Raw genomic sequence first — 25094 nt, forward strand, 5'->3', positions numbered from 1 at the left:
AACCCAGAAAAAAGTTAGCTTTTTAACATTTCCAGTTCCTTCCTCCCAAAGTCAATGATTGTTTTGAATTAGTTTTTGGTTAGAAATCTAAAGTAGGGGCTGTGGTCAACACAAGCTCAAGACATTTTCACATTTCATTCTACAACATAAAATATGTCAGAAAATACCCAATTTTTTAAAAGCTTTTATGTGTCTAAAAAAGGCAGTTGCCAACAAGTAGCTGAATGAGGCTGCAGAAGCTGGTGACATCATACACGGAAACCGATCTACTGAGCCATCCACCTTTACAGTTTTGTCACACTCTTGCAAACAATCATTAACTTTGTAAGAGGAAAGGCTTCTGTAGAGATGTTAAGCACATTAAATTTAATTACAAGTTGGAAGCTTAGTGGTGGTGACGTTTAAGTCATGCGACCGTGGTGTAGTTGGTTTACAGCCCTTGCTTCTTACTTCTGGAGATTATATTTAGACTTCATATATTCTGTTCATTTGTGCAGATGTTTTTGCTGAACAAAACTTTAATGTGTCATAAACTTTTATTGCTCACAGAGCTAATTTTCTGCACCTTCATCTATAAACCAATCAATGCAGCACACACAAGTGATGATGACAGGATGTAGGTATATCAGGCAAAGTTATCCAGTATGGTTTCAAAGTTGTTAAGTCTTTATACAACTATTTCAGTCACTTTCCATGTGAATAACTGAGATAACAGCACAAATATCTCCTGGGAGAGGCTGTCCAAAAATGTGCATCATTATCCAGCAACCAGCAGCAGGTGACACTGAGGTATCATGAGGGAATATTGTACTGATGGTGCCACTCTGTAGTCATGGTTTGTTTTTCTCCATGTGGATTTAGACTCCAAACAAAACAGTGACACTAATGAGCTCATCATTGCTATTCTCTCATGGCAAAAAACTCATGTGAAGCTCATTAAATTAATTGGTTCATTAATTATTCACACTCCACTGTTGATTTTGGCTCTGAGTGAAGATGGATGACACAATAGTTTTAATAGTTGAAAAACTCTTGCTTTGTCTGGTCTTTTCTGTAATAATTCAGATTCAGCATTGTTAACAAAACCATGATCAATATATTTGTATTAAAATATTCAGTTGACTCTGTGTGATTAAAATGTTAGAGATCATTTACTATAAACTGTATGTGCAGTACAGCTCTCCATGGCGCAGGGCCATACAAATGGCCACATAGCGCTCCAGGGTAATTGCAGTCGGAGGAACTGGTGTGACAAAAAAAAAAAAGACACAACCAAATCTAAATAGTCATATTTAAAAATCTCAGCATGATCATGAGATTTGTCACAATTAAAATCAGACAATCAGACAGTAATATGTTGGCAAATAACATGTAGCGCATGGTTGTATGGAAGAAATCCCTCATAAAAAAGATTGTGATCAGCACAAAGTTGATGCACAGGAATTTCTGTCATTTCTGTCACTTTCCATGTGAACAACTGAGGTAACAGAAGGAGAGACTGTCCAAAAATGTGCATTATTATCCTTGTTTTAAAATGGTTTTATTTCTCCTTAGCTCAGTGGTGGCCAGCTGACCAGCTACAAATACTTAAGCGTTCTGACATGTTCAGACAACATGTTGTCCAAGGTAATTCTTGTCTGGCATACCAAATGGGATTCTAATTTTAGGGGAAATATGTGGATATATAAGCATTCATTGATCACTTGTTATTTAAATATCAGAACTTCAATAAAAAAGATGTGATGTCATTTCTGGGGCACATTTACAATTTATTTTGTCATATGAAAAAATCTGGAGATTTGCTCTTGCACAAGCCACAGAGAGCATAGTGTTTCAGTGCTAGAAAAAACTTGTCATCCCTGAGGCCATAAATGAGAGGACTCAGACATCTTGGAACAAGATAAAATATTATGTAGTTAAAGTACCTGATATTAATAAATAACATTAAATTAATCTGAAGTACAGCAGCTTCTATGAATGGGCACCACAACTGGATGAGACAGAGCAGCAGCTGGAAAACCATGAAGAAGCACTGTTCTGAGCCCTTTCTTTGTTGACTTTTTATTCTCTCCTGATGCAGCTTTGGCCACTTTCATTATTTTAACATAGGAGACCACAATAGTAATAAACATGATTAAAAAGTAAAACTGACTTATTGCTGACCTAAGCTGACGCTGCCAAGACTTAGAAATGAATGCCTCTGTTGTACACACCACATCTGTTTTGTAAAAGTTAAGGGTGACAGATGCAAAGAAGGATGAGAGAATGACAGTGACTGGTATAGAGCTGAGTCCATGAATGATAAGGATGCAGCGCAAAGCACTGCGTGTGGAGCACAGCTCTCCGTGGTGCAGGGGCATACAAATGGCCACATAGCGCTCCAGAGTCATTGCTGTCAGAGTAACTGGTGTGACAAAAGTATACAGAGACGACACTGCAAATATAATAAGACACAACCACATCTGAATAGTAACATGAAAATAGCTCAGAATAAGCAAGAGATTTGTCACAATTAAAATCAAACAATCAGACAGTAATGTATTGGCAAATAAGATGTAGCGCATGGATGTATAGAAGAAATCCTTCATAAAAAAGGTTGTGATCAGTGAAAAGTTGATGCACAAGAAAGCTGCTACCAAGACCTGAACTATAATCACCTGTTCATTGATCTTTCGCATTAAGGATTCACCACCAACCACTGAATCATTTTTAGACATGTATTTTAACATTATGATTAAATACAAAATGACTTCAGGCAGTGCCACAATTCATTTGGCTCTGAAGACAGAGTCTAAATTGTGAAATCATTTACCATTATCTGAACTTCATGTGTCAGTTTGCAACTGGTGGAATTAACTTTGATCAGAACAAACAGTCTGTAGTTTTTTTTACATACATAAATATACAGGTTAATGAGCATAAGATCATTCAGTTTACCAAACCCTTCCAGCACTGATACAGCATCATGGCTCACAGCTCCAAACATGAAACATCTCTGTTGAGCTCTGTCTTCTGACAGAAAGTTTATATGCACAAGTAGAACACAAGGAGAATAACACCAGCTTTAACTTCCGCCACAATGTCATCATCACTATGCATTACTAATGCTCCTCATATTCTATTCAATTACAGATACAGTGAGTACTGGAAAATGTTTTTGATTGATAAAACCGGGCCTCTTTTATTTCTTTGCAGCCATGGTGCATGAAACGAGTTTTTCTCAGTCTTGCTTATTACCCAAGGCCATTATGATGCAGTTTTTTTTTTTTAAATGTGTATGTGTGTATGACTGATTCACCAATATTCAACATTACTTAAACACACTGACAATATAAAATGTGTTTGACCAATAACCAACACTCAGCACTTAGTAACACTTTGTTTTAACCAATCCATAAATACTTTTCTCTACACCATGTACTCAGGTATATACCTATTAAGTAGTATTATGCGCAACCTTTTTGCTTTTTGTGAGTTACAGTGGTTCATTATGATAGGATGCATTGCAGCTAATGAACCACTGTTAACAATGTTATGGAATCTTAAGTACAAATGTATGGGAAGTTTGGAAAAGCTGCAGTATAACACAGCTGATACCTGAAATCCTGCCAGAAAAACTGGACCCTGTGTACATTTTGAGTGAGCTTTTAAGTGCTCATGTTTCTATGTGTCTTCTTTGCATTGTTTGTGTCCTGACATCACAGTATATGGTAATGTAGGACATTGTGTTGTCATGGTGGCATTTGTTATTCTTTATTACTCTGTAACTCTGTTACTCTTTGACTCTGTGACTGTGGCCTCTTTCACACAGAGATCACACCATATTGGCGTTAGAAATACCCTTGGTTACATCACCTTTGCTTATTTACACTCAGTCAGACAAAGCCAGCTTAATGCTGCCCCAGTGTGTGATTTTAGGAGAGCTTGCTGGCATCATAGAATCAGAGGCCTGATGGCTAACACAGCAGCCTCTGTGTCAGTCAGTGTCTGTCCTGTCCCTCTTTCACGCAGACATTGATTTGGCTCTGTGAGTACCCATTCTACCTGCTTAGAGGTGGGACAACAATCCCCACCCCCACCCTCATTCTGCCTTCACAACTTTTATGCAGAACAGTGAGGTACACTTTAAACAGGGGCTTGTGATTCTCTTATTCTATGGCTCTGTTACTCTGACTGTGACTATGATTGTGTTATACTATTACAGTTAGTCTGTTACTGTGTGAGTCTGTGATGATACTACATTTAGCTGTGCAACCAGCACCAAAGCAACACATTATATAAAACATCATGTAACATACTCTTCTTTCCTATAACTAATGGCTGGCTGCAATGTGACACAAAGCACTTAAAAAGGGCCATTTAATGAGAAATAATGTGGGGAAGGGAACATTTTTTTCACTATGTGTGGGAGTATGGAATGGTGGGGGATACATGGATACATGGGGGATACATTTCTTGCTAGAAATGTATCCACAATCACAACTTGAGAACATAAACTATTATTGTCATAGATTTATTTTTCTTGCTGGCCAAACAAGTTATTTCACTTTCTTGGAAGATGTCTACCAAACCAAATATCAGCAAATGAATAACTGAACTGACTACAACTTTACCTTTAGAGAAGATAACATATCTACTTAAAGGCAAGCAGTCAGTATATGAAAGAATATGGGGGAGCTTCAGGCAGAATATGGAGGATGCTAATTCAACTCAAATACTGACATCTAGAGACCAAGCTGAGGACAGATAGCCATTGTCCTACCCCTGTATGCTTAAACATTTGTTACTGTTATACAAGTGTTCAAATGTAAAGGTTTTTAATAGTAATAACTAATTTCATAAGACTGTATGCAAGATTTTCTTACCAAGATTGGAAATGGGACATGTAATTTGACTTATGAGGCTCCTTGTTTTATTTACTATTAATTGATATTTCTATTTATTTTTATGCATACATCTGTATTTCTTTTTTATAATCATGTGGAGGATGTTCAATGTGATTTCAAAAAAAATAGAATAAAGATTATTATTGGGAAAAGATGTTTCTTTTTTTTTGGGCGGGTACAGAGAGATAAAGATGACAGACATAGTGGAGTACAGCAAAGGCTACAGGGTATTTTCTTTGATGCTGTTAATCCAGCTAGAGCAGTGCACTTTTGGTATTGCAACATATACAGACAACCAACCATACACGACTAACAGTAACACCTACACACAATTTAGAGTAACAAGTTAACCCAACCTGGACTGGGGTGGGGGGGGCAGACAGAACCTGGACAGGACCCACACAGGCTCAGGGAGACCTGGGCCCTGGGCTCGAACTCAGAACCTTTTTGCTGTGAGGTGACAGTGCTAACCAGTGCCTCCACCATGCCTCCCCTACTTCTTGAATTGAATAAAAGAATTTCAATAAATAAAATACATTCATATGAAATAAACAGTTATTTCTGGGGCACTTTTAATTTGTCATATGGTAAAATCTAGGAGATTTGCTCTTGCACAAGCCACAGAGAGCATAGTGTTTCAGTGCAAGAAAAAACTTGTCATCCCTGAGGCCATAAATGAGAGGACTCAGACATCTTGGAACAAGATAAAACATTATATAGTTATAGTACCTGACATTAATAAATAACATTAAATCAATCTGAAGTACAGCAGCTTCTATGAACGGGCACCACAACTGGATGAGACAGAGCAGCAGCTGGAAACCATGAAGAAGCACTGTTCTGAGCCCTTTCTTTGTTGACTTGTTCTCTCCTGATGCAGCTTTGGCCACTTTCATTATTTTAACATAGGAGACCACAATAGTAATAAACATGATCAAGAAGTAAAACTGACTTATTGCTGACCTAAGATGACCCTGCCAAGCGTACAAAATGTACATCTCTACTCTACATACTGCATATTGTTTGAAAAAGTTAAGGGTGACAGAGGCAAAGAAAATGGAGAGAATGACAGTGACTGGTATAGAGCTGAGTCCATGAATGATAAGGATGCAGCGCAAAGCACTGCGTGTGGAGCACAGCTCTCCGTGGTGCAGGGGCATACAAATGGCCACATAGCGCTCCAGAGTCATTGCTGTCAGAGTAACTGGTGTGACAAAATTATACAGAGATGACACTGCAAATATAATAAGACACAACCACATCTGAATAGTAACATTAAAATAGCTCAGAATAAGCAAGAGATTTGTCACAATTAAAATCAAACAATCAGACAGTAATGTATTGGCAAATAAGATGTAGCGCATGGATGTATAGAAGAAATCCTTCATAAAAAAGGTTGTGATCAGCGAAAAGTTGATGCACAAGAAAGCTGCTACCAAAACCTGAACTATAATCACCTGTTCATTGATCTTTCGCATTAAGGATTCACCACCAACCACTGAATCATTTTTAGACATGTATTTTAACATTGTGATTAAATACAAAATGACTTCAGGCAGTGCCACAATTCATTTGTCTCATTATGTATCATTATCTAAACTTCATTTGTCAGAATAATCTGAGATACACTAGTAGTTACAACTGGTGGAATTAACTTTGATCAGAACAAACAGTCTGTAATTCTACATACATAAATATACAGGTTAATGAGCATAAGATCATTCAGTTTACCAAACCCTTCCAGCACCGATACAGCATCATGGCTCACTGCTCCAAACATGAAGCATCTCTGCTGAGCTCTGTCTCCTGACAGAAAGTTTATATGCACAAGTAGAACACAAGGAAAATAACACCAGCTTTAACTTCCGCCACAACGTCATCATCACTATGCATTACTAATGCTCCTCATATTCTATTCAATTAGATACAGTTTTTGATTAACATCTGTAGTTGGGCTAGTTTGTCTTAAGCTACTGTGCAATGAAACAGTAAATAAAACACTTTCTCAGTCTGACTTTTACCAAATGCCATTATGACACAGTTGTTTTAAAATGTGTATGTGTGTCTGACCAATTTACTAATATTCAACATTACATAAACACACTCACAATATAAAATGTCTTTGACCAATAAAAATCAGACAGGATACTTAGCAACTCTTTGTTTTAACCCAAGAGTCATTAATCACACTGACAATCCATAAATACTTTTCTCCACAACTCAATACAATGGTCAGCACATACTGAGGAATATTTATATACCAATTACGTAGTTTTATGTTTTGAATATTTTGTACTTTAATAAGTACATTTTTTATTTCATGAATCCTAGCACTAAAATACATTTTATGAGCTTTTTAAATTTGTATTTCAACTTTTCAAAAGTGAAGCCATGCGCAACCTTTTTGCTTTTTGTGAGAACCCTCTACTTTGAGATGACCACTGTGGCAGTACAGTGGTCTCATTATTATGAATAAGGATGCAGAGCTATTGCAGCCTAAATGAACCCACCTTGTTAACAATGTTATGGAATCTTAAGTACAAATGTATGGGAAGTTTGGAAAAGCTGCAGTATAACACAGCTGATACCTGAAATCCTGCCAGAAAAACTGGACCCTGTGTACATTTTGAGTGAGCTTTTAAGTGCTCATGTTTCTATGTGTCTTCTTTGCATTGTTTGTGTCCTGACATCACAGTATATGGTAATGTAGGACATTGTGTTGTCATGGTGGCATTTGTTACTCTTTATTACTCTGTAACTCTGTTACTCTTTGACTCTGTGACTGTGGCCCCTTTCAAACAGAGATCACACCATATTGGCGTTAGAAATACCCTTGGTTACATCACCTTTGCTTATTTACACTCAGTCAGACAAAGCCAGCTTAATGCTGTCCCAGTGTGTGATTTTAGAGAGCTTGTTGGCATCATAGAATCAGAGGCCTGATGGCTAACACAGCAGCCTCTGTGTCAGTCAGTGTCTGTCCCACTGTGCCAGCTCCCTCTTTTCACAGTCGTCCATTTGGCTCTGTGAGTACCCATTCTGTCTTCACAATTTGTATACAGAATGGCAAGGCACAACATTTCCACTTTGAACAGGTTGTTTGAAAGGGGCTTGTGACACTGTTACTCTGTTAGTCTTTAATTGTGAGTCTGTGACTATGACTAACTATGTTAGTCTGTTAGTTAGTCTGTTACTGTGTGACTATAACCTGTAGCTTGCTGACTGGCTGCAGTATGACACAGAGCACTTGAAAAGAGTCATTAACTGAGAAATAATGAGGTGGTTACTGCAAAGGCTACTGATGTATGTTTTTAAGATGCTGTTAATCCAGCTTGTACAGTGCACTTTTGTTGTTATGGGATACAAAGTTCCAAATAATCCTGTAGTATCAAGACTGGTCAAACTCTGACATTGAAAACTACATCATTTTAAAAATCAAAATTTCTCAATCATTAAACACTTTAAATATGTAATCAGTGTTTTATTTAACCATTTAACACATACGAAAAGCAAACACAATGACATCTGCGACAGGAAGTCATTCTCACACACTGTTGATGAAGGTAACAGGGGCCTTCATTTGACACAAATTGCATAATGATTCATCCAGCTTGCTCATTAGTTATGGAGTACATAGTAGCAATATGTTCCCTCAACAGTTATATATCGTGTTTTGAATTAAATGGTTAAAAAGTGTTTTCATCACAGAAATGTATCACATCATGACAGGAAATATCTTACTGCGAGAAACTGAACAACTGAGCAAATATTCAATGATTACTTCTTAATGAAATAAAAGAATTTCAATAAATAAACTACATTCATATGAAATAAACAGTTATTTCTGGGGCACTTTTAATTTGTCATATAGTAAAATCTGGAGATTTGCTCTTGCACAACCCACAGAGAGCATAGTGTTTCAGTGCAAGAAAAAAATTGTCATCTCTGAGGCCATAAATGAGAGGACTCAGACATCTTGGAGCAAGATAAAACATTACATAGTTAAAGTATCTAACATTTAAAAATAATATTAAATCAATCTGAAGTACAGCAGCTTCTATGAATGGGCACCACAGCTGGATGAGACAGAGCAGCAGCTGAAAACCATGAAGAAGCCACTGTTCTGAGCCCTTTCTTTGTTGACTTTTTACTCTCTCCTGATGCAGCTTTGGCCACTTTCATTATTTTAACATAGGAGACCACAATAGTAATAAACATGATTAAAAAATAAAACTGACTTATTGCTGACCTAAGCTGACGCTGCCAAGACTTAGAAATGAATGCCTCTGCTGTACACTCTGTGTATTGTTTGTAAAAGTTAAGGGTGACAGATGCAAAGAAGGTTGAGAGAATGACAGTGACTGGTATAGAGCTGAGGCCATGAATGATAAGGATGCAGCGCAAAGCACTGCGTGTGGAGCACAGCTCTCCGTGGCGCAGGGGCATACAAATGGCCACATAGCGCTCCAGGGTCATTACTGTCAGAGTAACTGGTGTGACAAAATTATACAAGGACAACACTATGAACATAATAAGACACAACCACATCTGAACATTAACATGAAAATAGCTCAGTATAAGCAACAGATTTGTTAGAATTAAAAGTAAACAATCAGACAGTAATGTATTGGCAAATAAGATGTAGCGCATGGTTGTATAGAAGAAATCCTTCATAAAAAAGGTTGTGATCAGCAAAAGGTTGATGCACAGGAAGACTGCAACAAAAATCTGAACTATAATCACCTGTTCGTAGATGTTTCGCATTAAGGATTTACCACCAACCACTGAGTTATTAGACATATATTTTAACATTGTGACTAAATACAAAATGACTTCAGGCAGTGCCACAATTCATTTGGCTCTGAAGACAGAGTCTAAATTGTGAAATCATTTACCATTATCTAAACATCATGTGCCAAATAATAAAATAAATAATAATCTGAAATACTCTAACAGTTGCAACTCATGGAATTTACTTTGATCAAAACAAACACATATTTATAGTATTTTACATACATCAATATTCAGGTCAAGGAGCATAAGATCATTCAGTTTATGAAACATTACTAAACACAAAAGACAATGTGATTTCAGTATATCACACAAATATTCAACATTACATAAACATAACAATATAAAATGTCTTTAACCTAAACTATAATCACCTGTTCATAGATCTTTAGTACCGTAATTTCCGGACTATAAGCCACTACTTTTTTCACACGCTTTGAACCTTGTGGCTAAAACAATGATGTGGCTAATTTATAGATTTTTACAGGCTGACGAACTTCATGCTGGCAAAACATTTAGCCTCTGGCTGTCAAAAAAGGAAATAGAGCTGCTGCATGTAAGCTTGGCATCAATGAATCGATGGTGAGACGTTGGAGACAGCAGCGTGAATGTGTAAATATCTCATGTTACAACGTAGACACCTGCGGCTTATAGACAAGTGCGGCCTATATATGTACTTTTTTTTCTTTTTAAATTTAGAGGGTGCGGCTTATATTCAGGTGCGCTCAATAGTCCTGGAAATTCACCACCAAATACTGAGACATTTTTAGCTGAATATTTCAACATGGTAATGAGATACAAAAAGATCTCAGGCAGTGCCGACAATTCATTTGGCTCATCGTGCATCATTCTCTAAACTTCATGTGTCGAAATAATACGAAATATGACATATATTCACATATATTCTCATTATACTCGCATATATCTACAACAGTTTACATACATAAGTATACAGATCAAAGAGCATAAAATTGTTCATTTTACCAAAGCCTCCCAGCACTGGTACAGCATCATGGCTCACAGCTCAAAACAAGAATCATCTCTGCTGAGCTCTGTCTTGTATTCATATTTATATGCACAAGTTGGGCCCAAGGAGAATAACACCAACTTCAGCTTAATGTCATCATAACTATGCATTACTAATGCTCCTCATATTTTATTCAGTTAGATACACTGAGTGCTGGAAATTCTTTGATTAATATCAGTATGAGTAAGATTTTTTGTTTTGCAGACTTTATACCCAAGGTGTGTGTGTATATGAGCAATTCACAAATATTCAACATTACATAAGATAGTAGATCCACTGAGCAACTCTGAACTGAGAGTTTTGTGCAATTATCGGAGGGGAGGGGGTCAACCTTTGAACCTGCTGTTGGAAACCAGTGGTGAGGGAAGCCATCAGATTTCAGAAAGATGACTTTCAGGCCTGGTTGGCCCACGGGTCTCCTGAACCAGCAGACAGGTACCGTGGTTCCCACAGGTTCCCAAAAAGGGAAAGCAAGGCTTGGCTCAGGCTGTGTTTAGTCAGGGAGGAGAACTGCTGACGCTGGCTGGGGATATTATTGAGGGTTGGAAGGAGAACAGCTCCTGAACCCAATCAACATTCTGTGGAGGAGATAGAGTCTAAAGGCTCAGGCAGAAACTTCATCCATATCCCTAAAGAAAGGAGAGGAGGCCCCAACAGATTGTCAAACCTCAGATTCAGGAGGAACAATGCCGATTCCATTCTTGCTATGAAACAGTGGACCAGCTCTATACCCTCCCAGGAGTGCTGAGGAGGTCATGGGAGTTTGGCCATCCAGTCTATATGTATTTTGTGGACTCGAAGAAGGCCTATGACCATGTCCTTGGGGATTACTATGCTGATGCAAGCTATTCTATGTGGTCCTTGTACAACCAAAGTGTGAGCTGTGTTGCATTCTCAGCACAAAGTCAAACACATTTTCAGTGGGTGTTGGGCTCCACCATGCTTTCCCCTTGTCTCCAATACTGTTTGTGATATTCATGGACAGGATCTCAAGGCACAGCCGAAATGATTGGAAAGTCTGGTTTGGGAACCTCAGAACTGTGTTGCTTCTCTTCACAGATGATGTGGTTCTGTTGGCTTCATTAGACCTCTAGTGTGGAATGGGACAGTTTGCAGCCAAGTGCAAAGCAGTGGAGATGAGAGTCAGTACCTCCAAGTCTGAGGCCATAGTTTTCTGCCAGAAATTGGTGGATTTTTCCCTCCAGCTTGGGGGAGTGAAGGATTTCAAGTATCTTGAGGTCTTGTTCACGAGTGAGGGTAGGATGTAGCGGGAGATTGAAAGGCAGATTCAGTGTGGGAGCTGAGCCAGAAGTTACTGAGTTACTGTAAGAATGTAATCATAGATACAACAGCTGAAATTAGCTTCTTCCATTTGATGTCTGGGCTCCTGCCTTGGAGAAAGGTTGATAGGAGGAAGATCAGAGTGGAGCTGCTGCTCCTTTGCGTCGAAAGGGGCCAGTTGAGGTGGTTCACATGTTAGGATGCCTCTTGGACATTTTTGTTTGGAGGTTTTCCAGGCATGTCCAACCAGGAGGAGATCCCTGGCAGCCAGGACTCACTGTGACTCTTACTTTGACCCTGTTACTTTGACTGTGACTGTTTCTCTTGCATTGTTCCCTTCCATAATACCTGATGATGAAATTGTGAGGTCTGTGGCTTACTATCTCTGTAACTTTCCAAATCCAACAGGCCAACATTTCATACCCACGTCACATTGTAATTGGCCAGCTGTATGGAGGTGACAAATTAGTTTTTAATTTTTCTCTCAAGCTCTCTGTTTTCAGTCTTTGTTTATACAACTGAGATAACCGAATGAATGTCCCCCTGGAGAGATTTTTGTCTAGCGTGCCAAATGGGATTAATACAGTATATGTGTGTGTGTGTGTATACATATATAAACATTCACTGACTACTTCTTAATTAAATTATTTCAATAAATAAGATACATTCATATGGAATAAACAGCCATTTCTGGGGAGAATTCACATCACACATCACAATTTAATTTGTCATATGAAAAAAGTCAGGAGATTTGCTCTTGCGCAAGCCACAGAGAGCATAATATTTCAGTGCAAGAAAAAACTTGTCATCCCTGAGCCCATAAATGAGAGGACTCAGACATCTTGGAAGAAGATAAAACATTATGTAGTTAAAGTACCTGATATTAATAAATAACATTAAATTAATCTGAAGTGCAGCAGCTTCTATGAATGGAGTCCACAACTGGATGAGACAGAGCAGCAGCTGAAAACCATGAAGAAGCACTGTTCTGAGCCCTTTCTTTGTTGACTTTTTACTCTGTCCTGATGCAGCCTTGGTCACTTTCATTATTTCAGTATAGGAAACCACAATAGTAATAAACATAATCAAGAAATAAAACTGACTTATACCTGACCTAAGTTGACGTTGCCAAGTATGCAAAATGAACATCTCCCCCGTACACACTCTATATTGTTTGTAAAAGCTTGGGGTGACAGAAGCAACAAAGGTTGAGAGAATGACAGTGACTGGTATAGAGCTGAGGGCATGAATGATAAGGATGCAGTGCAAAGCACTGCGTGTGGAGCACAGCTCTCCAGTGGTGCAGGGGCATACAAATGGCCACATAGCGCTCCAGAGTCATTGCTGTCAGAGTAACTGGTGTGACAAAAGTATACAGAGACGACACTGCAAATATAATAAGACACAACCACATCTGAATAGTAACATTAAAATAGCTCAGAATAAGCAAGAGATTTGTCACAATTAAAATCAAACAATCAGACAGTAATGTATTGGCAAATAAGATGTAGCGCATGGATGTATAGAAGAAATCCTTCATAAAAAAGGTTGTGATCAGCGAAAAGTTGATGCACAAGAAAGCTGCTACCAAAACCTGAACTATAATCACCTGTTCATAGAGCTTTTGCATTAAGGATTCACCACCAACCACTGAATCATTTTTAGACATGTATTTTAACATTGTGATTGAAATACAAAATGACTTCAGGCAGTGCCACAATTCATTTGTCACATTCTGTATCATTATCTAAACTTCATTTGTCAGAATAATCTGAGATACCCTGTTGCAACTGGTGGAATTGACTTTGATCAGAACAAACAGTCTGTAGTATTTTACATACATAATATACAGGTTAATGAGCATAAGATCATTCAGTTTACCAAACCCTTCCAGCACTGATACAGTATCATGGCTCACTGCTCCAAACATGAAACATCTCTGCTGAGCTCTGTCTCCTGACAGAAAGTTTATATGCACAAGTAGAACACAAGGAGAATAACACCAGTTGAAGCTTTGAACCACAATGTCGTAATCACTATGCATTACTAATACTCTTCGTGTTCTATTCAATTAGATACAGTAAGTACTGGAAAAAAGTTTTTGACTGAAGTTGTACCCAAGGCCATTATGACACAGTTGTCTGAAAATGTGTAAATGTATGTATGACCGATTCACAAATATACAACATTACATAAACACATGCACAATATAAGATGTCTAAAAGTCAAACAGGATACTTAGCAACTCTTTGTTATGCAGAAAATCTATAAATGCTTTTCTCCACACTCACAATGCAATTACACTGCACACTGCACAATTACCTCAATGCACACAGAGTTATATTTTTGTAAGCAGTGTTTACTTTTTTATGAACGTTTTGACTTTGTACTGCACTGTGGTAAAAGTCAAACCATGTTCAACCTTTTTGCTGGATGACCCTGTGTTTTTTGTGAATGCATATTAACATGAATACGAATGCAGAGCCATTGTTGGTGTGAACCCAGCCTTAATGAGCCCACTTTGTTGGCAATGTTAAGGAATCTTAAGTACAAATGTATGGGAAGTTTGGAAAAGGTGCAGTGAAACATAACCTGAATTACTGCCAGAAATTGCGCTCATGATGACACTAAAACTGGACCCGGAGTACATTTTGAGTATTTTGAGTGCACATATATCTATGTATGTTATTTATGACTTCATGACCCTATGACTCTCTCTACTCTGTAGCACTTACTCTTTGACTGTGACTCTGTGATTCTGTGGCTCTGATAGTCTGTTACTCAGTTACTCAGTGACTCTTTGTGACTCTGTTTGTTACTCTTTGTGACTCTGTGACTCTGTTATTTTGTGACTGTGATTCTATTACTGTTTGACTCTTTATTACTCTTTGACTATGTGACTCTGACTCTTTGACTCTCTTACTTTTTGACCCTATAACTGCATGCATTCCTCTGATTTCATGTTTGTTTATGAATCACCAGTAACCTATATGTTTATACTTAAATGCAAACTTATTTTCTTACTTATCTTGTGCCCTCAGGGTTGTTTGTTCCTTCCCTGCTTGCTTTTTTTTTTTTTTTTTTAAAAAAAAAAACAGTTCCCCTTCCCCTTAGAGTGTGTGAGTATGGACATTGGGACTGGGCCTGTTAGTCGTTGACTCTGACTCATTCTTGTGAGCATCATAACTCAAGTACAATACATAGTAGAAGCTTCATACTTACACCACAGGTACCCCATATGGAATAGTACACACATAAATTAAATAAACTGAAGAGAATTAAAATGTAATAAATACACTTGTATTAGGAGTGTCTGTATGCATGACATGTCACATACCGACCTGTGTGTACAGCACTTATATCACATACACACGAGGAAAAACAAATACAGTACCAATCAAGTTTGGACACATCCTCTCATTCAATGGTTCTTCTTTATTTTTATTATTTTCTACATTGTCAATTAATATTGACAACATCAAAACTATGAACATATGGAATTATGTAATAAACAAAGTGTTAAACAAACCAGAATATGTGTTATATTTTAGATTCTTTAAAGTAGCCACCTTTTGCGTTGATGACAGCTTTTCACACTCCTGGCATTCTCGCAATCAGATTCATGAGGTAGTCACCTGGTCTTGAAGTCTTAAAGGAGCTCTCAGAGGTGCTGAGCACTTGTTGGCTGCTTTGTGTTCACTCTGTGGTCCAACTCATCCCAAACCATCTCAGTTGGGTTTAGGTCAGGTGACTGTGAAAGTCAATTAACCCTAACATAGCCTTCAGGTGTGTTTGAGGTCATTGTCCTGTTGAAAAATAAATGATGTGGTAGCCATGCCGGTAAAGTGTGCCAACAGTGTTACCAGCAAAGCACCCCCTCACCTTCACACTTCCTCCTCCACGCTTCACGGTGGGAACCACACATGTAGAAACCATTCACCCACGTTTTCTGCGTCTCACACAGACATGGCAGGTGGAACCACAAATCTTAAATTCTGACTCATCAGACCAAAGCACAGATTTCCACTGGTCTAATGTTGATTCCTTATTTTTATTGGCCCAAGCAGTTCTCTTCCTCTCACTGCTCTTCCTCAGTAGTTGCTTCCTTGGCGACTGACGCATTCACGCAGGCAGTTTATGTTGAGATGTGTCTGCCACTTGAACAGGCACACCTGTTAACTGAAACCCATTCCAGGTGACTACCTCATGAATCTGATTGAGAGAATATCAGTAGTGTGCAAAGCTGTCATCAAAGCAAATGGTGGCTAAATACAAAACATAGTCTAGTTTACTTAACACTTTTTTGTTTACTACAATTCCATATGTGTTCTTTCATAGTTTTGATGACTTCAGTATTAAACTACAATGTAGAAAGTAATAAAAACTAAGAAAAAACATTGAATAAGAAGATGTGTCCAAACTTTTGACTGGTACTATACATATAATGTAAATGCATAACAGATTATTTTTATTTGATTTTTCAATTTTACAACACTGATTTACTCTTTGCTGCACAACTCCTAAAAGTTTGCGACCTTTACAATCAACAAGCAACTTCTGATAGTTAACTTTCAGATATCATTAGGGAATATTACACTGACATCTTGACCTGTTTTTCATCAGATAATGTTTTCTTAATGTAGTGATGAAGATAATTAGCCAGTTATCTGTATTCCTGTGTGTAATCATAAACTCCAGTGAAACTAATTAAAAGCTATGGTTAATGGCTTCATTAATTATTTAAAAACTGCTCTGTTGATGCTGCCTCTTAATGAATACATCTGTTAATAGTTAGAAAACAAGCTCACACTAAGTTCAAGTTCAGCACTGTTAATAAAACTTTTAACAAAAAGTTCTGAAAAAAGCAAGACAAAACAAGTTTATTTGTATAGCACATTTCAACAATAAGGTAACTCAGAGTGCTTTACATAAGATATAAAGGGCATTCAAGTCAAAATGTAAAAGCAACATAACATGAATATTTAAAAAAGCATTTAGATACAATTTAAAAAGAGTTAAATGGAAAATAAGAAATACAAGAGTAGAATGGGAAATAAGAAAATAAATAAAAATACGAATACAGGAGTAAAAGTTATAGCGCAAGTGATTATTTATTTTTATCAATAAAAGGCAGTGGTGAACAGAAAAGTCTTCAGCCTAACCCTAACCCTTGATTTAAAAAATAAAAATAAAAACATAAAGTTTAAGCAGACCTGCCATTCTCTAAGACTTTGTTCCAGATGTGTGGAGCTTAGCAACTGAACGCTACCTCTCCATATTTCCGATTATTAGTTTCACAGTGGGGACAGAAAGAAGACCAGTCCTGGACAACCTGAGGGGTCTAGATGGTTCGTAATGTGGCAGCAGATCAGAAATGCATTTTGGCCCTAAACCATTCAGTGCTTTATAAACCAACAGCAGACACCTATAGAGGAACAAAAGGAGAATGTGAATGTGGGAGGAAAAGAAATCTTCATAACATGAATGAATGAATGTTTACACCATTGTCCACATTAAGTCAATAATCTTGGATATTCAGGGAAGACCTCCTACATTTTTCAGCTAACACACTTTGTGAATTCATTTCAGTAGTGTGGCTTATTGTTAATATACTTCTTATCTGCTAAGTGCGAAATCAAACCTGTAGACAGCCTGTTTCACTTTACACACACACACACACACAACGCAAGTACTGATTACACTATAGGACTTTCCTATAACAGATATTAGGTGGAAGGTGTGGGTAATTAATTACTGTTATATGGAATACACTGTGAAATGTATTATAATTGATCAGAGTTGGTTATTTTGTTTATTTTGTTTTTAATCACCTCTTTGCAACTGCCCTTCATGTTGAGACACATCATGAGTTGTATGTCTCCATGCTGTACAGAGGACCTTATCCCAAGTGGTTTGAGTGTTAGTATTAGCATAACTTTTGCTTCAGCTACCCCTAGTGGTCAATAGGTGCAAACACATGCACATCAATTACAATGCACTTGCACGCGTATATGTTGTTTGTAGTTTAATCTATGATTAAGCATCATAATTTAACTCTTCGTGTGTCTTTGTGACTCGTGTGCACATTTCTTAATTAAACAATAACTAGATGTATCAAATAAATGTAGTAGAGCAGAAGTATAAAGGGTAATGAAAAGAAAATATTCGAAAGTACAAGAACCTCAAATTTGTACTTCAGTGCTTGAGTAAATGTGCTTCATCCACTGAGGAAAGATGTAACTTTCACCAGGTTCTGCATCTGGAAAAAATCGAATCAAATCTTTGCATTTTGCAGCATGATTACTGGGAGTCAGGTTGTTGCTGAGCACAGGATAATGTTGCTGTTTTCACCAGGAGAGGGCAGCAGTGTTCAGTCTTTACCGTCGGTACTGTAGAGGAACCTTTGCTCTGCGACTCGAACATTTTATTGTGGCGGACCAACATGGCCACACTAAGGAGGGGGGCTGCCTACCTCAGTTTCCTCAGGTATGATGTGTATCATAAGTAGATAATGTCGTACAAGCAAAAGTTATCATTTAATCAATACACTTTATATTAAACTAACCGACTCTAAAAAAATGTAATGTCGCTGTCGACTTTATTGCGGGAAAATGAGAAGGTTTTGCTTGCTAACAGCGCCAACACCGACACAGCTCACACCCTAAACTTGTTTTTCGTTGCCTATAATTGGCATTATTGTGTTTTCTAAGTCATATAGAAGGATACGGAAGTGACTCTGATATAATGAGTAAACGACCGCAGCGTTAACCAGCTATGTTTCAGCGCTGCTGCAGTTTTGATGTCTCAGTTCTCATACAGTATGATGACAATGTATGGAAACATTTTATAACAACCAACGATTTATAGTGCACATGTCAATCAGATATAAATAAAATAAAACTGTTTAAATGTTGGTATGGTGGGAGAAAATAAGACTGTGTTACAATTGGGCATTTTAGAGGAAAGGAGAAATGAATTATACCATAAATACATAATATAACTTTCTAGATTGTAATTTTGATGGTGACAATCACATAAATAGTTTAATCATGCAAAAGTTCAAACATTTGCATTTTCTTAGTCATGCCTGATCGTAAACAGAATATTTTTCATTTTGGACAGTTTGTTGTATAAAATAAGCACTCTGAATACATCATCATTTTCTGACATTTTACAGACAAACCAGTTAACTAATTAATCAAGAAAATATTCAGCAGATCAGTCAAAAATGAAAATAATCATTGGTTCGTCGTTAAACACGGCATTATGTTATAGTTCCTCCTTTTCAGATGACAATAGTAGACTTCCCATTTCTCGTCTTGTCCTTATTTTCAGATCTTACAATGAGGTATAGTAGTAAGGCCTCGTGTTTGGGTATAATTGAGCACCTCTCCCTTATATTGTATTAAAGAGTGAATCTATGACGTGCTTTTAAGACAATAAAAATAATGCACATGGGCTGTAAATGTGAGACTTTTCTCACACAATAAGAACGAGGTTGTTAAGACCACTTCCCTCAAAGTTCAGTTTTGTTTTTAGTATTGTGCCCCATAGATTAAAGTATAATTTATTTCTCCTTTCCACTAAAATGCCCAGTGTTTACTCCTCTGATCCCCGTAGTAATGTTTTCTTGCACTGTACCTACATTTAAGAATTCTGGATTTAACAGGAAATGACAGTTTTAAACTGAAACAGTTTGTTCTGTTCAGGAGTTCTGCTCGTGTCCTGTTCAGCTGCAGAAAATCTGCAGTGCAAAAACCGGGGAGATGGACGAATGTTCTGTACACGAGTATAACGTCTTTAACCGTCGCTGGCGGGCTGTGTGCTGTACCTTTTAAACAGGTGAGTCTGTCACCTACCAAAGACTGATGCATGTAAAAATTACAACATCTAACAGTGTAGAACTTAAAGTATACACAACTTGTGTGTTTGTCACAATGATGGAAAAGTTAAGTAAGTAAATGAAAAAAGTAAATTCACTGTGTACTGTACTTAGGCACAGTTTTTAGATACTCACTCCTCTATATCAATATTTCAGAGGGAAATATTGCACTTTTACCCCACATACCCCATAATTACACACAATTCATCATTCATTCATTCAACTCCTTAAATATAGTAGATGTTCCGTGCACCAAATCTCCTTCTTATTAAGTCATTCTAGTTGGTAAGCGAGTCCTTAAAGTGTTATTTTCTGTAATAAAAGTGCAAAAAATGTGACACTGTAGTAAGAATATTCCAACTTATTTTCAAATTAATGTTAGAAGCACATATTTTCTAAAGGTTTTTTTTTTTCTTTATCCTTGTACAGCAATCCACCTCATTCTTGTTTCAAAACACAGACTGTCCTCTCTAGAGCATAATTAAACATACTGATATAAAAGTTAAAAATAAACTAGTTTTAATAAAATATGGTTTTAAGCAGATTATGATTAAGATTATGTTCAGAAACGTTTTTGTGAGATGGGGTTTTGTAGATTACACTGCCTCAACCAACCAACAGAAAGCATCTTACATATTAATGCATCCGTGGTAATGATCGTATGATGTACAATGCTGTGCAAAAGTCTTAGACATTAGATTTGTTGTTTTAGCAATGCTATAATGACCATATATAATCAGTAATTATATATTATTAGAATACAACTAGAAAGTACAGGAAATGTGTATGAAATATTAAAAAACTGAAAAAAATCTGAAAAAACTGATTCTATAGGCTAAAGTGGCAAGTAGTTAGTGTGCCTCCCTTATACTTGAGCAATAGCAGGAACCTGGCTCTCTTAAAGTTAAATGGAATTAAACCCTAATTAATGTTAATGCTAACACCTGTTTTTGTCCCACTGTTTCATGTCAAAATGACTGCTGTGAGAAAGGTCTGTTACACCAGGTTTGTGCAAAACATTCATGAACATTACATACAGGTGTTGTATGAGTTTAACTCATTGGTATTTGGAATTTAGCACACATAAAATCATAATTTTGCATCAGCAAGGCCAGTAAATATTGATGTCAAATTTGGCTAAAACAACAAAGCTAGTGAGACTTTTACACAATACTGTATATGAATGAATAATTCAACACTAACATATGAAGCTCATCTACTTAGTGTGCACTTTTTGATACTTTCAGTACTGTTTGCGGACAGTCATTCTGTAATTCTACTTGAGGAAGTTGAATGCAGTATCTTTACTAGCACTCCACAATATTGTCTAGCTACTTTGGTAAAGGAGTACTTCTTCTACCACTGGTTTGTTCTCACTCTGTTCCATGTTTACCTCCGTGTTGCAGGTTGATAACCTCTCTCATGACTCCCTGATCAGACGAGCAGCCTCCCTGGTAACAGACAGTTCAAGCACTTTTCTCTCACAGACCACCTTGGCTCTCATAGATGCCATCACAGAATATTCAAAAGTAAGTCTTGATCTTGTGGTTAACATTTTTCCTCAATCCAAGACATTTCAATTGTAAGCATAAACACATTTTTCAACGCTGTGGTGGCTAGTGTTTGGGATAATCTACAGACTTGTTCTTGTTTTGTTTTTTTATGGTTTGAAAATTGTCCATACTCCTGAAAACCTTCCTCTATGCTACTCTGTGTTCATAGTTGGTCTTTGATTTTAAACGTAAACTGTGTATTTCCTCCTTGTCTTTGCTTACAGGCGGTGCACACACTCATTGCTCTCCAAAGACGATACCTGACCTCACTGGGAAAACTGAGTCCAGCAGAAGAGGATTCAATCTGGCAGGTGATCATTGGTCAGCGTGCAAAGGTTAGTTTATGTTTTGGTGACGAGAACTTTAGAACAAACCCGCCTGTCAGTTTTTCTGTTAATTTATTGATAGCCATGCTGTGATGTGACAGCAGACTTGCGAAACTCTACAAACAAGCAGGCATGTTGCAGAGCTGTTTGAGTTCAACTTGGGTTTTATAATTCTCTCTGTCCCGACAGGTTAATGACAGACAAGATGAATGCAAGCGTTTCGAGTCAACCTGGGTCAGTGCAGTTAAGATGTGCGAAACGGCGGCTGAGGCAGCGTACACATCAGGTGTGTAAAAGAAAACGCCTCAGTGTGGTTATATGGCTGTGTAACTGAATGGCTACAGTGTCAAGACAGGTTTTTTTTCTCAGGGCTCTTGTTATGGTGAATAAAAGTGTTAAGCTGTGAATCATCCTCTCAAAGCTTTGAACATCACTGTTTGCGCCTGTTCCTATTCAGCTGCTGTCAGCGTTACACTTTGGACAGGGTACAGATCATTTGCTGTCACTCAGCGGGGCTTTGTGTAAAACAAAATGGAGATGATGGACAGGAGTGCCTTCTTAATGACCACGCCTAATGTCTGAACCTGAACTGAGGTGGCGTTCAAGTCAAACCTTGAACTCTGTGTTTGCATCTGTGTGTTCCCAGGAGCGGAACATGCGTCCGTCACGATGAGGACAAACATTCAGGTGGCTCTGTCGCAGGTGGACGAGGCACAGAAACTATCACTGGATGCAGATAAGAAGTTAGCCGAGACTAAAGTGATGGAGATTGAAAGGATGGCACAATACGCTGCCTCCTTACAGAATAACGATGAGGAAGAGGTGCCTGAGGCTTATCTGAGAGAGGACTGAAACAAAAAAACACAGGTATCAGAAAACAGAAGAAAGCATAAAAAACACTGATACGCTTTAAAGCAAATAACTTTGTATTATCTTTACAATGTATTGCTCAATGTGCTCATAAATGCATAAAGTGAATCACAAACTGAGGACAGATCTCCCCATGTCAAGAGTTTGGCCATTGTTTATGTGATTAACAATCACCAACAATGACTAACTGCCTCTGCGGCATAGAAGATTACGTTTTCTCCCCACTCTTGTTTCGTGTTGTGGTTTGACCAGCATCAGATTTTTGTGTTTTATTTTGTCAGAATTCATCGTAATAAAGACGACACAGTATAAAAACATCAAATTTGTGGTCTTCACTTGAATGACACATAGCATCTCATTTAGCGTTTACTTGATGATTTTGTTTACTTAAGTAACAAGTGGATTAGATTCAGTGTTGTGTCGCTAGTGTTTTTTTTTTTTTTTGTAACACTGCATTGATCCAAATGACTGAAAAACATTTAACCAGTGCTAAAATAAAATGGAGGGAAAACAATGTGTTCATCTCATATGGTTGCCAAAAGATGGGCGTTTTTGAAACCAGCGGATTTGTTCTGACTTAATTGTTGGGGTGAGCAGAAGTTACACGAGAGCCGTCTGTGCCAACTATGTGAACAGAGTGTCCCTTGTGGTCACCTTTTGGAAATGTGCTGTTTTCTGACAGTGTCCAGTGACAGAAGCCACTTTGTAAACACCGTAAAACCCAAAGACACCGCACAATTGGCTGAGTGACGCATTTTTTGCATGTTAATGTGATGTTTTGTTGGTGCAATTGAATTTCCCACCAACTCCCATTCACCAGCCTCACATCTGCTTTAAAGGCAGTGTTGTTTTACTTGTTATTTGTATCTCTCTTTTTCACTCAGCAGCTCTGCCTTCACTGCAAATTACCCATGTCCTGACTCTCTCCTATGGAGCTTTCAAGCTGTTTCTCAACTTCCCACTGTCATCACTTCATCTACAGCATCATCTCTTTCCACACTGTCACAGAACAGAAAACAAACCAGCCTATACTTATGGTCAACGTTAAAAAACGGAGGCTTTTTCAAGCAGAAAACAAGAACAATTTCAAAATTGGATAATCTGGTTTCCAGCAAAATGATTTCTGAATTCTGAATTTGGCTCATGTCAATGAGATGAACACATGGACACTGGACACCACCCAGATTAACTGATTGATTGAAAATTTCAGTCAGAAAAGAAATCACAAAGTTGTCCTGCTGAGGTTGGACCAAAGGCAAGTTTCATACAACCGCCTGTCTTTGTAAGCCTAATGTTCACAATTTTTCAAGTCTGTCTGAAAACAATAGTCAGATATGAATGTTAGAACAAGTTTTTCTTGCTTTAATTGTCACTCCTGTTCATACCTGCCAGAGATCCCGTCTTAAAATGTTTGTTATGTAAGTGGCAGATGACAAAATTCACAGTCCTCATCCTGTGTAAAAACTTACTCAAAGGTTAAATGGGCTTCAAATTAACTTTGGCTTATATTTGTTTTTCTACACAGAATGAGAGCTGGAGATTTTGTCCCTCATCACTTACACTGGATGCACACTGGGATATGATCTCTCAGTTGCCAGTATAAAAAGGAAGAGTGATGGCAGCAAGCAAAACCTGTCAGTGTTCAAGTGGGCACCATGGACAGGCTTGAAAATTGTGAACCTGTCCTCTATTTCCAGCAGATGGCAATCTAAATCCATTGCAGTACATTTTTATGCTTGATCGCTTCAGTTGGGTGCACTGCATTTGCAGTTTCATTTCTAGTCAATTGAAATGTATTTAGTGGAGTCACTATTTCATATTGTACTTTTTTATTACTAAAGATATGACCTCCACTGTTTTCTTTGATGTTTATTGCTGTGATTAAATGGGAGTGCCACATTGTTAGACAACCTGTAATGTGAATATACTACTTATACCCTGGTGCATATACTTCTATTTGCATGTGGCTTTTTATTTCTGAATCAGCACGTGCATACCATGTGCCATGTATGATTGTGACATACATTTTAATCGGTTTGAACTCAAACACTGATTAATTTCTGTCACCTTCACTTCCCATACATGTGCATGCCTTCACAGGACATGAAACACTGGGGAAAGTTAAATGACAATTTAAGATATCCTTTACATATCCTGCACATTTATCACCAAGCATACTCAGAGTAGAAACCTTATCCTACAGTAAAGTGAACAGGTACACTCTCTTCATTGTCTTCACGTACACCTTCCAAAGGTCAGTGTGTGCTGCAGAGGGTCATTTCAGAGGGAGCTCATTATGGGGAAGACCTATGTGAAGCGTCAGCAGTGAGGTGACCTCTCCCGGCTCTGGATGGTCAGGCCTTGGCAGGGGATGGGACCGTGAGCACGGCTGCTGAGAGGGGGTGGGGAGGGGAAAGTTTTGAGGTGTGCAAGGACTGGCTCACCAATGTGACTAGTGAGGAATGTTGTGTTTAACAA

At 37.8% G+C, this 25094-nt stretch overlaps 2 protein-coding genes and 3 pseudogenes across 3 annotated transcripts; 1 reads left to right on the forward strand and 4 right to left on the reverse strand.

Annotated features, from left to right (window-relative positions):
- Positions 1-1777: 1777 nt before the first annotated feature.
- LOC108875994 (odorant receptor 131-2-like) lies at positions 1778-2678 on the reverse strand (annotated as a pseudogene).
- Positions 2679-5435: 2757 nt separating this feature from the next.
- LOC108875995 (odorant receptor 131-2-like) lies at positions 5436-6403 on the reverse strand. Its single transcript, XM_018665242.2, has one exon. The coding sequence runs from the start codon at positions 6401-6403 to the stop codon at positions 5459-5461; it is 945 nt and encodes a 314-aa protein (XP_018520758.1). The 3' UTR covers positions 5436-5458.
- A 2346-nt stretch (positions 6404-8749) lies between these two features.
- LOC108876042 (odorant receptor 131-2-like) lies at positions 8750-9686 on the reverse strand (annotated as a pseudogene).
- Positions 9687-12705: 3019 nt separating this feature from the next.
- On the reverse strand, positions 12706-13654 carry LOC108875996 (odorant receptor 131-2-like; annotated as a pseudogene).
- Positions 13655-18354: 4700 nt separating this feature from the next.
- LOC108876096 (diablo IAP-binding mitochondrial protein) lies at positions 18355-24557 on the forward strand. 2 transcript variants are annotated; one of them, XM_018665411.2, is made up of 7 exons: positions 18355-18471; positions 19695-19827; positions 21274-21396; positions 21645-21755; positions 21936-22032; positions 22393-22613; positions 24142-24557. In XM_018665411.2, exons 1-6 carry the CDS (start codon positions 18428-18430, stop codon positions 22596-22598), a joined length of 714 nt encoding a protein of 237 aa, XP_018520927.1. In that variant the 5' UTR covers positions 18355-18427; the 3' UTR covers positions 22599-22613; positions 24142-24557. The 2 variants fall into 2 exon arrangements, with proteins under 2 accessions (XP_018520927.1, XP_018520926.1); XM_018665410.2 differs by lacking the exon at positions 24142-24557 and having other exon boundaries at positions 22393-22938.
- The last annotated feature ends 537 nt before the right edge of the window (positions 24558-25094 follow it).

This window comes from Lates calcarifer, linkage group LG21 (assembly GCF_001640805.2).
Source record: "Lates calcarifer isolate ASB-BC8 linkage group LG21, TLL_Latcal_v3, whole genome shotgun sequence".
Lineage (NCBI taxonomy): Eukaryota > Metazoa > Chordata > Actinopteri > Centropomidae > Lates > Lates calcarifer.